Genomic DNA, 15,780 nt, shown 5'->3' on the forward strand with positions numbered 1-15,780 from the left:
AGAAGAGCAAGATGCTGGCGACACCGACCGGCAGCCTCACGGATGCAGAGACACCCGATTCTTTCTTATCCCCTTGAACGGAGCACTTTCTGGAGAAGAGCTGGGGCCAGAGAACTCGCTCTGCACTTCGGCCTTCTGCACTGGCCGAGGAAGTGTGACTCCGAACACACATCCCGCTGCCAACAATCAGAAGCCACTCCTCACAACAGGCAACAGAAAGCAGGTGACTGTCCTTACCGGGAGATGATTAAGGGGCACGTCCACCTGTCCCAGGAAGTCGTCTCGTGTCTGTCGAGAAGAAAGCAAAGAATTAATGTTCCCGTCGATTTCACGGAGTGTTGGCATTCTTTAAAACGTTTCTTTACAAACAGAGACAAAGGTCCAGGGCCTGACACTGGAGAGCCGTGGGGACAGGTCAAGGCAGACGGCCCTGATGAGGCGCACACAGCTGCCGCCTTGGAGACAGGGGAACCCCAGGCCTCACACCCCTGACCTTCAGCTGCCCAAGACTTTGGTGGGCACCCACTGCCCAAGAGAATGGTAACAGGTCATCAGCTGGACCCAGAGAGCACCTGATTGTCAAGGAGGGGACACTGGGGGTGACAGGGTTTAGGGCCACAGCCGAACCAATCTAAAGAGAAGAAAGTAAAGGCAGGTGGGGAACATTTTACTGATAGCAAACACAGGGTGGGGCAAGCTACAGTCATTGCACATGTGGAAATAATACCCTAATTAGTGAATAACAATGCGAGAATACTCCCGGGGTTTTGCGTGCCCAGAACTGTAAGCCTACTTTTGCTCAGCCCTATATTTATTGCTCAAATGCTATGAATTAAAGAGCCCCCTGAGAGCTGAGAGTCTAGGCAAAGTGTATACAGTCTGGTTATCAATAAATCTTATAAAGGATGGCCTCAAACTTTCAATCTAATAAGTACACCGCTTCAGAACCTAAGTCCATGGCTTAGTTACTGGTTCAATTTTGGACACACCATGCTCCCTCCTCTCCCCGCATCTACTACACAGCGTAAACCTTTCTGACTCAGACGGACCTTGCTTAAATTCACTTGGAGAAGCTCTCACGAGTGACCCCTGCAGACTCCGGGAGTCGCCTGGGAAGACACAGCTCAGATTCTGGGGTCCTGGCTGGGACCCCAGGGTGCCTGGCAGGCCATGCACACACTGTGTCCTGCTGGTGGAGTGCCCGTGCCACGGCCCCTGAGCTTCACATGGCCCAAGGTACAAATCGGAACCCAGGACGTCTGAGGCCCTCGGAGAAGAACAGGCAGGGCACCCGCCACAGTGAGAAATGCCCAGAATCTGGCAAGTTCTTCAGCCGTGATCAGCCCGGTCCTCCAGTCGGCTGGGGGAGAAGCCCGAGGGAGATCCAGACCTCCTGACTGCGAGTGCGGGCTCATGCTGCCCCTCTCCGCTGGTTCAGTGTGAGACTTTCTCACTGACAGAAGCCACTCAAATGTGCGTGGAGGACATCTCTTCTTGCATTAAAAAGCAGCAGCAGCTGGTAAATATGCATGAGATTTAGTGACGTGGTTTGCTCCAGGATTAGGATCTCCTTTTCGGTAATTTAAAAAACGTACTTAACTAGAAAGCTCTCTGTCTCCTCTAAACTGTGTGTGAAAAATAGTGAAAAACCAAAGTTCCTCCCAGCTGGGCGTGCAGGAAGCATGAGACGAGCCCAGGCCTTGCGACGAGGGTCCCATTTCTTCTCTCAGCTGCAGCTGCCACGACCCACCACGGAGACACCTCATCTGGCCCCAGGCTATAAGGCGCCAATAAATGCTGTATGTTGTAACAAAAGGAGCAGAGAGCAAAAGGCTCAGAAAACGGAGCCGCCCTCTCTGCCCAGGAATTAGGGAGCCCTCTCATTCCCAGTTTGGCTGATTTTGTTATAATTGCAAAGCGAGAGTAAATATCAGTTAACTCTACAACAACAACAAAAAATTAAAAATAAAAACCAGAAGTCTGTTGACTACTGACCAGAAGTTCCATGTCTACCTCCTTGCCACCTGACTCCCCCTGCCCCGCCTGCTACAGGTGCCGACACTGTGGAAGGAAAGGACACTGCGTACAGCCGTCAGGAGACGACCGACCACCCTTCCGGAAGCTCCGTCCATCACCTGATAGCATTAACAGGCTACTCGTTCACCGTTAACCTCAGGGCACTGTAGCAAAGATTCACATAATGTCTATACGCCCACGTGGTTTTTCTGGGGGAGATGTCAGGGTTCTAAACTGATCACATGAATTCAGCTTTGCTCAGGCACCAGAAGACAGGCACCTGCCACCTCGGGCTGCTGCAGCGGTGAAGCAGGTGCAAGACCACACCTGGTCTCCAAGGCAACCGGAGCACGTGGGCACTATTATCAGACTGCCGTCCAGGTGGGGAGCCCAGTGCCGGGGGGGGGGGGGGGGGGGGGGGGGGGTATGTGACCTGCTCCAATTCCTCACTGGGTTCCAGAGTCCGGGCTCCTCACGAAGTGACCTGCTGCCCTTGTCTCAGTTTCGGGCAGGACGCCGAGGCTGGGCACCAGCTCTGGGCTCCCGATTGGGATGGTGGCTCTACACAGTTGTGGATGAGACTTAAGCAGGGGGTGTCCTGGGAAAATGCCCATGTGCTGGGTCCTCATTAGCACTGCCTCCTGTTCGGACTCCGCTCCTTTCCGCCGGTGGAAGAGGTGGCGACACCCCTGAGGCAATGACCAGGGCAGCTTCACTGGTCCCTGGTTCCTGCACAAGCCCTCTCGTTACGTTGAAATAAGCATCTCTAGAGCAGCCGAAGGTGGAGCAACCTCACCGTTAGCATAAACACAAGCCTCTTATTTCTGCTTTACATCAAGGACACTGAAACAAAATGGTTTTTTAAGTAAAATAGGGATCCAGTCTGGAATAGAACATGGTACAAAGGAACTGGCTGAAACAGTGTTTCATCAGGCAGGGGGACACGGTGGTGAGACCTAGCTTTCAAAACACCCCGCTGTTGCCCAAACTGAAGACACTGTAGGTAATGAAAAATATTTAGGTTAATGACGCTGCACCAGCCCTCAAACATGTCTTCAGTGCCACAGAAGAGTCTAGTAGGGGGTTGCGGAGGCTACTCGAGACCTTTATGCCAAGCCGAGAAGCAGGTGTGTCTCAGGGACACCTGGGCCTGATGGTGACGAGCCAGGGACAGTGTGCTGGTGTGTAGGGTCCCCACCTGCGGGCCCTGGAGAGATGTCTGAGGCCATGACAGTATTCTTAGGTCATCATGACACAGAACAACATCTCACACCAACGTAACAAAACTACTTTAATCAAGTCAATTTTTAATAATTTCCACTACAGAATTATTTCCACCAAGCTTCATGCTAACTGTAAGAGATTACAAAATCCCAACTGGTTTCACCACGTGCCACGAATACTGGCATTTCTTGTCCTTATTTTTGAGCGGGAAGTGCTCTCAGTGTCCACCTCAATTACCTGTCATGCTAGTCTAGAGGCTGAAAATATATAGGTTAGTACCAATTATAAATGTTCCCTTTTGACAAGCCATCAAATATTTTTCCAGTGTCATGACAATGCCAAGGAGAGCCCCTGGAATGTGTCATAGAAGGTAAAAAAAATTATATTCTATTACAGGAAAGGTGAAATTAATATATCAAACACTGTCTCCTTCGGAGCTTGCTCCCTAAATGATGATTAACTACATTCCGGACCACCCCTCCTGGCTTTTAAAATACCTCTTCCCTTTCAAACAAGAAGGCCGTGGAGGAATGCTGCTCCGTGGGTGAGTGTCACTGGGCCCCAATGCTGGGGACTGTTCTGACAGTGCCAACGAGCCCTAGTATGGCCCCGGGACACTTCCCAAGGCTCCCTGTGTGCATGCTGGGCCGAGCTGCCAGCACGGAGTGGATACTGCACTTAGCTGTCCTCGGAAAGTGAAAGAGACTCAATTTCACCAAGAACACATTAAGACACAACAAAGACTTTTGGTTTTCAGGTCAGAATGCCCTTGAGGGCTGTGCTCAGAACCTCACTCCACACTGACGACCACGGAGGTCATGGGCACACGAGGCGAGGGACGGGTGTTCGGGGGACAGCAGGGGCCAGAAAGGCTCATTAGGAAAGACTGTCAGACAGAAGAGGCAGTTTTTGCCAGGTACAGAGACCCACACGTAGTCCTGGGGCTTTATATTAAGATAGTGTTTAAACTACGAGCGGCAATCCCACTAGCAGTTCACAAGAAGCCTTTTAGAAAAATGTTTCTCATCCAAAGACATTTTTCCAATGCTTTTAAAGACAAGGAAGGTGGGGTGCGGGGAGAGAGAGACATCAACTGGCTGCCTTCTCATACGCACCCCGACCAGGGATGGAACCTGTAACCTGGGTACGCACCCTGACCATGAATCGAACCCGTGACCTTTCGGTCTATGGGATGATGGTCCACACCAGCCAGAGCACAAGATGCACTTAGAAAGGTCAATATAACAGAACAGAAAACATTAGTGTCTCACATGAGATGCTGACCAGTACTGTTTTGAGAAACTTATTTCAGTCACATACATATACAAATAGGCATACTAAATTATTTTCTAAAATTATTTTTTGTGTGTGACACCACCGAAAGATTAAAAGCAGCTCAAGCGCAACCAAAGGAAACCAGCCAGTGCTACCGATTGCCTGGGGTTCCATCCTAGAAATCAGTGTGAAGTGCCTTCCAAGGAAGTTATATTTAGAATTGTATTTCTCAGGCCTGGAGGAATCAGGACATAAGCTACGGAAAAAGAACTTACGAGTAAAACTATAGTATGATTTGGTGTTTGTAGCTTATAGATCGAGGGAAACATCACAACGTCCAATGCGAAGCCGTCACTGGGCTCATCACCGAACCACTAAACTCGGCCCTGTGTGCTGCGCTTCCCTCTGAAGAGGGTGGCCCCACGCGCGGCCACCAGGACTGACCAGCCCAGGAAAATGGGCTCTGTTCTGGGGGGACTGGAAGCATGCGCTTGGGATCATCTAGACAACGGGCCGCCCACAGACCAACTGTGCTTCATGGTGTCAGACCCTAAAGGTGCTGAGACCCGGCGCCCTTATCGCCTTGGGAGAGAAGCTAACGGGTCCCGTGCGGCAGGAATGAAATGCGAGCCACATACAGAATTTGAAAAGGACCAAGTCACGTTTAAAAAGCAAAAATAAAACAGGTGAAATGAATTCTAACGATATATTCCAGGTGACCCCATATATCCAAAATACCATCATTTGAATGTGTGAAGAACCTAAAGATTATTACTGAAACCTTTTCCGTTCTTTTCACACCGAGCCTTTGAAATCCGATCTGGATTCCTCGCTTGCATGAACGGCACACCTCCACCAGGACCGCCCACGTTTCAAGTGCTCAGCAGCCGCAGGTGGCCAGCCCCCCGCAGCTCTGGGGACACAGTCCCCCTCCCACACAGGAGCTGCCCCACGGCGGAGGTGGGCACAGAATGCTGCAAGAACACCCCGGAGGAAGTGACTCACTCTGCCAAGAGCCCCGGACGGGGGACGACTGCAAGAAGGATGACCTCCAAGCAGGGTCATGAAGTAGGAGTTTGCCAGGAGGATGGCTGGGGGCGGAAAGGGAATGGCATGCAGGAAGATCGGGGCAGAGCTGCGAGGCTCTGAAGGTGGAGACCGGGTGGAAGGTCTGTCCGGCTGGAGCATGGCCAGCAAGGGGGCGGGAGGAGAAGACAGAGGCCGGCTGCAGGGCCCCGTGTGGCTGGCTGAGGTGGGAGGGTGGGCGGCATCCTAGGGGAGGGGGAGATACAGGAGGATGTCCAGGGGCGGACGGCGGGCAAACGCTGCACTTCAGAAAGGCCCCCTCGCAGCTGGAGGGAGAGTTCACTGGAGGGGAGACTCCGGAGGCGAAAGAGGGCTCAGGTGGGGGGGGGGGTTGGGGGGGGCGCAGTAAGTTGTTCGGATGAGGCTGCCTGAGGGGGGTCTGGACCAGGCGGGAACATGGAAGGCGCAGTGCCCGATCAGGAGTGCTCTGCTCCTGGATGCACGTTTGTTCTCTGCACAACGAGGGACTCAGTACGGTCACGTACTCCGGGTCCTGAACACGGGGCCCATCTAGAGTCCTCGGAACCAGCGTCACTGTCAACAGAGCAGCAACAAGGACATGGATGTCGCTGACTTGAGAGTGACATAAAGCAGACGCAGGAGACAGTGGAGGAAGAGGCCACCGAGAGGGAAAGGGGCGGCCAGGGCTCGGCTGTGCTGCCGGAGGCAGAGGGGCTGCCTGAGGCAGGGAGGGCAGTCAGCTCCATGGTGTGTCACCACCTCGTTCATCTCCCGTATTTTCCTGTTAAGACACGTCTTCCTGTTGAGCCCAGGCACAACCAGGGACACAGACCTTGGAGGGCTGCCCCGCTGCACGGACGGTCCCGAGCACATGACGGCGACAGGTTCCGATGAGGCTGACGTATCTTTACAAACTGTGCAAACGCAGACAAACCTGAGCGCGACCGTCACCCCTCATGAAAGGAACGCTCCATTTATTTGCTGAATAAACTAAAATTTTATACAATCTGCTAAAAATAAGGTAGATTCACATACGTTCTACTTGTTACAGAGAAGCTGAGCAGACACTGAATTTCAAAGTTCGTCTAAAAGGAAAGTGTGTCGCTGGATTCGTTGAATGGCACGATATTGTTTAATTCTGTACTTCTGAATTTATTATACAACTGTTTTAATTTCTCAAGCTTTCAAAGACCGTTTTCTCAGGATGAGTGTCTCATTTCTCCTCGAGGGAAGTTTTAAAATTAAATTTTCTGCAAGCAATTTTAAAATAACAAATTATAAATGAAGCAAGTAAAAGTACTTCTAGATTCTGTCCTTTCTCTCTGCACTTCGCTGCCTGAGAAGAGACCTCACTCCCCTGCAACAATTCATGATGACACTGTCAGAAGCCAGCACAGTGCGCCCAGGTACGGCTTAGGTGATAGGGAAAAGTGAATCTAAGGGCACCGTGGTTCGATGTCATTTGCATGGTTTGACTTCATTAACAGAGTTACTGCTACCAGTTCTTCCTCATACACCTCAGGGCACGTGAAGCTGGAGTCCGTCTGCTTGCCTGTCCGGGCAACCGTCCGGATGCGTGAATGTAATACCACGTGTAACGTACGTGCAGTGCGGTGCTCCTCTTGGAATCTGAATGCGTGGCGACTCTGAACGGGAGTTATACAGGTTTGCACAAGGACACGGACCGACTTTTCATGAAGGTCCCGTGAACACAGCCTTGATATGAGGTTTGGTGCCCCAGGTGGATCCTGATTGGTCTCTCTCTCTCTCTCTCTCTCTCAATGGCCACCCTCCGGCTAAAATCACACCTCTGGCTAGGGTACTCAGTCAAAATGTACTGGGGGAAAACCTCTAGCCATACTCTGGTGAGAAGTTCAAGACTGCAAAGGATAATAAGCTGATGTATATAGCTCACCTGTCATTAGCCAGAAACAGTCATTAGCAGGTTAAAATAAAAAACCTGCCCAGAGTCACTGAGCTAGTAAGTAGCAACCAGAACATGAACCCAGGCGGTCCGACTCCAGAGCCCACGCTCTCAGCCCCAGGACCCAGAGCCCGCACCTCATACCTCAGGGGCTTGAGGAAAGACAGTAACAGGCTGCCCCCCCTCCCTCGGGAAACCCGGGCTTCGCTCTGCTGCAGGGCGGCGTCTGCCAGATGCAGGCCTCTCAGTCCGCAGACGTGCAGGGCACGTGATCCTGGACCACGTGTGCACACTGTTCTGTGCGCCCTTCTGCTTCCTCATCTCTATTTTAATACAAAAGCGAAATGAGTCAAGTTGGAGAAAAGAAGCGGAGCTGAATAATTTTTATTCTTTTACAAACTGCCTCCCCCTCCGATAACTTCTGAAGCAGAGCTCTTCCAAGTGAAGGACGCACATGCCTGTGGACACACAGACAGACTGTCCAGGGGTGCTGGGAGAGAAAAGAAATCCTTTTCCAGATCCTTCCACGTTCCCTACACCTGATCTACTTGAGAACAGTGTCTGTCTTTTGCTACCTCTCACTGCCTAAATCATGACCTTCTTTCCTGCTTTCCAAAAAGCACGCACCTCACTTTCCCTGACTCTTACCATGTGCAGTGAGCTGGGTATAAAAGCCTCTGGAGCGAAAAAGGAAGGAGGGTTGAAAACACCCAGCTCCGGAGGGAGCGAAGAGAGCGAGAGGTCAGGAAAAAGACACAGCCCGGTTCACCTGCAGCAGGCCCCTGGGATGACGCCACCTGGTGCACTTACCATCCGTCTGACTGATTTCCATGTTTCTTTGATGTAAAAAATGAAGTCAGATTTTTTTTTAGTGACAGGAAATAAGCCTGAAATGGTTGACTATTTTTAACAGTATGAACTGGTTTTGCTAATTCTATTTTATGGATGACATCATCCATAAATTAAGCCATATGAACAACCCCAAGATGAAAAAAATCCAAAGCACGGGCTACAATACGAAATATATCTGAAGCACACTTGTAATACATAACACACTAGAAATGACACATTTTGCAGCTTCTGAATTAGTAACGTATTGGCTTACTGATCAGTTGTAGAGGCCACCTTAAAAAATGTGTGTGAAAGAGTTCTTCAGAACTCTTTATGAGGTTCAGCAGGCAAAAACATTTGGAGATCAGAGTGCAAAGCATACAATCGATCATAAAGTCAGGCCATTAACTAGGTTGTTACTTAAAAGTTTCCCTCAAAACTCATTTTTTATTTAGACCAGGGGTGTCCAACTCATTTTCACCAGAGGCCACATCAGCCTTGCAGTTGCTTTCAAAGGACCGAAAGTAATTTCAACTCCTTAACAGTTAAGGAGTAGTCACATGTATACAGTCCTACAATTATTTCGGCCCTTTGAAGGCAACTGCGGGGCTGATGTGGCCCCCGGGGAACATGAGTTGGACGCCCCTGATTCAGAGCTTCCTCCTCGAGGCGGGTGGCAGTGAAAAACTCTTCCTCTCTACAATGTCGGTGAGAAAAATAGTCTGGCAAAGAAGACCTCAAAGCGTTGTGAACAATTAAGCAAATGATTACATAGTACCTTAAAGAGTTTGAAGGGTGAGGAGAGACTTAATGTTAACTTAAGATTCTAGTAGGTTTGAATTCAAGACCACAGTGTGTGCCTTCTTCTTGCCCCAAATCTGCCGAGGACATCCTGAGAAACGAGGCCCGCCTCCTCCTGCTCCTTCCGGCCTCTCTGCAATGGACCATGTCGCCAGGCCCCCAAGCCTTCCTGAGCAGAGAGCGCAGGACGGAGGCATGGAGTCGGCCAGGGGCGCTCGGGCCTGCTGAGCGCGAGACTGTCCTGGGAGATTCCGGACCCGCTGATACCCAGGCCTCCTCGCCTGAGCCGACTCAGTTCTGGGGGAGGGGTCCAGACACGGGTGCGCTTTCAAAGCTCACTCGTATCCGTGGCCACGGCTGCGACCCCGAGCAGACCTGCTGGTTTCCCCGGTTCTCGAAAGAGGGACTGTGCTTTTCCGTTACACTGATGAGCAAACTGGTATGATGCTGCAATCTCTTAAAAGCCTGAAGTCCTCAAAAGTAGACTGCTCTCAGGCCTGACCCTTCCTCCCCCCCCCCCCCCCCCCCCCATTCCACTCCTGGCCCCAGGGCTGGGGCCTTCTGGGCAGCAGATCCGGGGTCACTGGTTAGGGGCCCTCGGGTCCAGGGGTTTTGCCCAGCTTGCGTTCGTCGAGTGTTTTTTGCATTTCAGCTCCATTTTGCCTAGCGATGGGCAGAGGGGTGGGACTGGTGTGCCTCCTTCAATACTCTGCGATAAAGCAGTGTGAGGAAGGAAAACAGAGTGTAACGCATTTCGCTCCCAGCTCCCCTCATCTGTGCCTCTACTGTCCTCCCCAGTGAGAACCAGCTGGGCCCATTCACACATGTGGGTAAAAATAACTCCCCGGGGAATGTGGATGAGATGGGGGAGGGGGTGCATTTTTGGCTGCCCCTCTTTGGAACCCTAGCCCTCTGGCCCGATGGGGCCGGGATATTAATAGGAATGGGGCTCACAGGTGCACAGACAAAGCACAGGGATTTCTCTGGGCACGGCCGAGGGCTATCCGCCTGCCGCTCTAATGCGGGGGCTGAAAAAACAAATCCCATTTCAAAATAGAATCGGAGAATGTGATCCTTACGGGGGACCTCAAAAGTCATTCAGCTTGAGAAACATCTGAGGTTCGTATCTCTATCCATCCCCCTCAAGTGGGTGGCTCGCCTGCCTGGTTCTGAACGTCACTGTGATGCGGCCCTCGCCACCTACTGGGTCAGCAGAGAGGGAGTACATGCTGGACGCACATGTGCCTAGTTTAAAATCCCACGTCTCATCTACAAGTGGCTAAGTACCAAAGGCAAGTTTCCCAATTGCCACCAACGGTCAATCTTCTCATCTGTAAAATGGGGATAAGAACAACTTTATCTTACACAGTCACTGGATATTAAATGCTGTTCCTAACTCAGGGCTCCTCAACCTCAGCACCACAGGCATTTTAGGCTAGAACATTCTTTATTGTGAGGGGCTGTCTATCCTATTATTGGTAGGGTTTTTAGAGGTACCTCTGGCTTTTACTCATGACATGCAGTCGGAACTCCTGTCCCCCAGCTATGACAACCAAAAATGTCTCCAAATATTTCCCAATGCCCGGGGGTTGGGGGGCGGGGGCGGGTGGGACAGAATCCCCCCAGTTGAAAACCACTGTCCAGTTCTAGTCTACTTCCCTCCCCCACACTCTGTAAGCTGTGCTGTCGTCCTTGGGCGCTTCTGTAAGGGTTGTCTTTTCCTCCTCCTCCCACCTGCTTGAAGCACCAGGGAAGCTGGAAGAGTAACTTAGTGTCTGTAACTACAAAGTGCAAAGCTAGGATGTGAACCAGGGTCTAACTCTCACACATTTATCTCTACAACACCGTTATTCCTGAGGGGCTAATCTCAGTGCATCGGGATGGGGCAGCTCACTCACTTACTTGAAGAAAACTCTCCTGTCCTTATGCACCAAGCCGGCTTCCTTCCGCCCCGCAGTACGGTTTCACAAAACGAGAGGTCTGCAAGCTGCGCTGCGTGCACCCAGCGGTGTCCTACTTAATGGTTAAACAGAGTGCGTGCGCTGTGGCTGCTGGGGACTCCCTGGGAAGCTGAGACTGGGGGCTGAGCTCCTCGCCTGACCGAGTTGTGTTCAAAATCAATAGCAAAAGCCACACAACTACCAGGAAGGAACCGAAGCTCTGGGCCAAAAACGCTGACAACAAGGAAGCGTGCTGTACAGATAGGACTGTCGCCGGGGCCATCCCATGGGGAATGGCATCCAATCCAGGGAGGCCTGGAAACGTGGGAGACAGAATGGGAGCGTCCTTTACGTGAAAATCACAGGGGAGAAAGATGCCCCTGATACTCCCTTCAATGTCACCTCAAACATTTACAACAGTCAAACCACCGCAGGCAGAACTCACCTGCCAGGCACCAACCTTCGAGTCTTTACTGATGCCTCGAAACACAAGGTAAAGCTGGGAGCACAAAGTTGTGACTCTTCCCGAGAATCACAGGGACCACTCACTACTCAGAAGCCCGTGTGCTGGGCGAGAAGCGGACGCAGATCCGTGCCACCTGTGAGACCCGCCGGCGCTGGGGCTGGGATGAGGCCGGCAAGGCCCCGAGAGCAGGCCTGCCAAGGCCGACAGAAGTGTCACTTAAATCCTGAGCCCTGGTGCCTCTCTTACCCCACCTGAACCTCGGCCCTGAACCCACAGCTGCTGCACCGTGTGCCCTGCACCAACGCCTGGAAGAAGGAGGCAGTGCTGTCATCGAGAAGGACGCAGTCTAGACGCACGTGGTCTCGATTCCAGGGGTGGATCTGAGCGTGCCGGGAAAAGCAGCCTCAGAGGCCTGGGGGACAGACCGCTGCAGGAGGGTCCTGGTTCAGGACCCCAGTGGCTGGGTGACCTTGGGCAAAGCTTCCCCTAGACCAGGCTCCGCATCTGGAAAGTGGGGTACGACCATCTGTACCTCCTAGTTCATAAACCGTTGCACACTCACACTCACACGGCTTGTGCAAGTCCCTGTTGCGTGTCGTCAGGCTGCTCCTCGGAGTGAGTATTTACAACCCAGAGGTGAGAGGGGTCCCCACCAACTCTGATCACCTGGGACAGCAAATGGCTCCTTTCAGCAAGTCAGTGCTTCAACCACCCATCAGTCTGGTCCGCAGTCAAACAACATGCCTTGCGTGGCCTAGAGGTCAGCAGGTACAGTTTGAGAAACCCTATTCTATCCGGTGAGGTCTGAATATGTAAAGAGCTTTAAAATAAAATGAACTATGATCAAGTTATTGTGCCTTAAAGAATAAATTCATGAAAATGTACTGTCAAGAAACAAGATGGAAGACTCAGTACGACTTAAAAATCTTGGTCTAAGCTTAGGAATGATGTCTTTCTCTTCTCCTTTCTTAAAGATGATCTGTTGTCAGGCTACTCATCAACGTGTCAAGAAGTAACACCTAAGAGTCCGTCGATGAATATGTTGGTGGTTTGGAACATGAAACAGTGAAATCATGAAGTCACTGGGACAGGAAGTGGCACTAACTGGGGACCTGATGACACTCTACCACCACAGTAGCTGGTACATCGACGTCGTCACACTGTCACCCCTCCAACGGCACATCCGTGGGCATCTCTGTCTATCACTTGCAAGGAATGGCAAGGCATGGGGACAATGACTCTGACAGCAGGGGCGAGTCACCTCTGGAGCTGGGTTTGAGGCCAGGGCAAAGCTCTTGGTCATCCTGAATGTTAACGAGAATTGTGCATTCAACCCAATGGCTGATGGTTTTTTAAATCTTCGCCTGAGGATAATGTTTATTGATTTTTTAGAGGGGGGGGGGAGAGAGAGAGAAATGTGTGAGAGACATCGATCAGTTGCCTCCCATATGCACCTCAACCAGGGATCAAACCCTCAACCTAGGTTTGTGCCCTGACCGAAAATAGAACCCACAACCCTTGGGTGTACAGGACAATGCTCCAAGCAGCCAAGGCAACTGCATGGCTGATTTTAATAGGAGTTATGATTTTCCCACAAAAATCCGTAAGTAAAGCTAAGATTCCAGGAATACTCATCATGTTTCCGCCTTTTGATCTGCACACGGCACCTTGGAAAGCGCGGGCTGCTGCCCCGGCAACGGCAGGGCCCCTGCCGGGAGGGCTCGGGGCTGGCTCGCTCTGACCCAGAGCCGGCCCCTACCCTCTCTGAGAGGCTCAGAGGGAGAAGAACTGTATTCAGCCCAGTGCGTTACAGCCGGGGCTGTGACAACTAGCACACTGGATAATGGAGCTGTCTGATGAGCACATTAGATGACTGTCACTCTGCAGTGCGCCATCCCAGGCAGAGTCACGCTCTGGAGGCTGTCCTGGGAGCTGGTCCGTGGTTCACAGCTGTACACTGTGGAGAGGTCTCCACGAAAAGGGCACGTGAAGACAAAACTGCGTTCCCATGGACTTCCTAACCTGTGCATTGGTCAAAGCATCCGATTCCATTCAAGTGAACCCTCTGATGACCATATTCATTACTGGAATGGGGGGGGGGGGCGGCGGGTGAGTGGCTGCTGGTCTACAGTATTGACCCAGGGGTTCACTGACTGTCAGGTAAACACACAGATAAAGGTGAGCACTTAGACTGAGTTGTAAATTGTCATTCTTGTATCTGTTTTCTCTTTGAGCTTTCCCCCCATAGTTCAAAGGAAAGCGTACTGCAGGGGTGACCTGGGGCCCTATCTCTCGCCCCAGGAACCCAAGGAGAATCACTTCGACCTTCTGTGCCTTGTTCACTCCATTGTAAAACAGGGGGGCTTGGATTCAATAACTGCAGGTTCTTTCTGTGGGTACAATTCTCTTCTTTTGCCCTTAGTGTTGATGTTAGACAATATAGCACCTTAAAATTTTCTGTAATGACCTGTAAGTCAAGCAGTAAGTACCTACTTTCAATTCAGAGACTCAAAGAAAAACCCAAACAGAGCTGCATCCCACACAAACCTCTGTCAAATGGAGCGGGGACTGTTTTGACTACAGTGTCCAGAAAAAAAAAAATCCCAAAAAACTCCAAGCAGGACTTCTACAGACTGAATTCCTTCCTTCCCATTCTTGTGTGACGCTGAGGACCAAGCTGCCGTGAAAGGCAGCACGGACAGAGGGCGGCTCTCTCGTCTGACTTCCCTTCTCTTCAGAGAAGAGAAGCCTTTGGAGGCCATGGCTTGATAAAGTCAATGTCTCTGAGCCTCAGTTTCCTCCTCTGCAGAGTGGGGATGAGAATCACAACACTGAGGGGTGGTTCTGAGGACGAGCACTGGCTGCTGTATGGAAGGAACCTGGAGAAGGTCCTCGGACGCTTTCGGGAGAGCGGACAGACGGTGCTATGGGACCGGGAGACATTCCACAAGGGTACAAAGTGCAGTAAAAACTTCCAGTTAAGCCAGGGGTAGAACCCTCCCGAAGGTTTGCATGACACGATTCATTTGAAGCTACAAATCAGCAGCAGCTAGCACAGATGGGACGCTCGCTCCGTGCCCAGCACGTTCTCAGTGCTTCTCCTAACTGATCTCCCTCAATCCTCCTGGCAGCCGTGCTGTGTGTGGGTGAGAAGGCTGAGGCACAGGCAGGCTCAGTGGCTGGTCCGGGCTCACGGAGCCGCAGAGGAGCACCACCGAGACCTGAGCTCTTACCGGACCAGTCTAGGCCAGCCTTTGAACAGTCACGCAGGCTAGGCTGCCCGAACTCACAGCACCCCCCCCCCCCCTCCCATTCTCACGTCTTTAATTTTTGCTGGATAAAAATCTTACCCAGACGCTGGCAAACTCTTGCCCGTCCCTTTAGGAACTAGTTGGGAGACATGTGGCAGATCACAAAGGAATCATTTAACTACAATTGGAGAATAAATTACATATTTGAGCCTTCTCTGGATGCCATCTTGAGGAAACCTGTGAAGCGTTAACTAAGACCCTTCAAATCTTGTAACGCCAGAGTCCTCCCTGCACTCTCCGTGACCCGAATCCCAGCCCATCTCTGAGAGGGGCCACTGTATAGGAGGAGAGTGCGCACCTGTGTGTTCATGAAATGTCACCTAGTTATGTCTGTAAAAGCTGCCAAGGTGTGGTTAAATGCAGTCTACCCCACCGAGGAGAATATTTTAGGACATTTCGATGCCATAGCAATGAAGACTACCTTCAAAGTTAAGTTTTCAGAAGGGAACCAAAATACATTCAACTTATACAAAGGTATAGAAAAATGTTTTTGACTCATTAGTACATACTATATTTTTCTTTTTAGGCATCGATCTGTCAAAAAAAAAAATCTTGGTGTCTAGCAGCCCAGAAATGTATCACAGTTATTCCTGTCAGTTGCGCTTCATTTATGCCTCTCTCCTCGCCAAGGGCACTGATGACAACAGACGTCACCCGGACAAAGACACTGATGTGCCACCTCCCCCCATCACTTACCATTTAGGATCACACAGTGTCTGGACAATCAGCAGCTTGGTGCGGGAGGAATCTTGTTTTTACTCTCGAGACTCAAGTAAGAACAAATAATGTAGAATCGTATACACCAGAACAGTTATTACTCAAATCAGACCCAACTTGTTCAACAACCTGCTTTCTTCAGCCTTATTGCACGGGTTTGTGTGTATGTATATGGGTGTGTGTGTGTGTGTGCACATGCACATTATAGTTTAAGCAAAAGTATATGCA

General features: G+C 51.1%; 1 protein-coding gene across 16 annotated transcripts in view; it reads right to left on the reverse strand.

The window, feature by feature from the left end:
* Positions 1-15,780, reverse strand: part of NEDD4L (NEDD4 like E3 ubiquitin protein ligase) — a 301,195-nt gene that overhangs the window by 72,418 nt on the left and 212,997 nt on the right. For all 16 annotated transcript variants that reach the window (XM_036010086.1, XM_028523927.2, XM_036010084.1 and 13 more), the window contains one exon: positions 238-288. In XM_036010086.1, coding sequence (XP_035865979.1) covers positions 238-288 — 51 coding nt within the window. The remainder of the gene's footprint in view (positions 1-237; positions 289-15,780) is intronic.

The sequence above is a fragment of the Phyllostomus discolor genome, chromosome 9 (assembly GCF_004126475.2).
Source record: "Phyllostomus discolor isolate MPI-MPIP mPhyDis1 chromosome 9, mPhyDis1.pri.v3, whole genome shotgun sequence".
NCBI classification, from domain to species: domain Eukaryota; kingdom Metazoa; phylum Chordata; class Mammalia; order Chiroptera; family Phyllostomidae; genus Phyllostomus; species Phyllostomus discolor.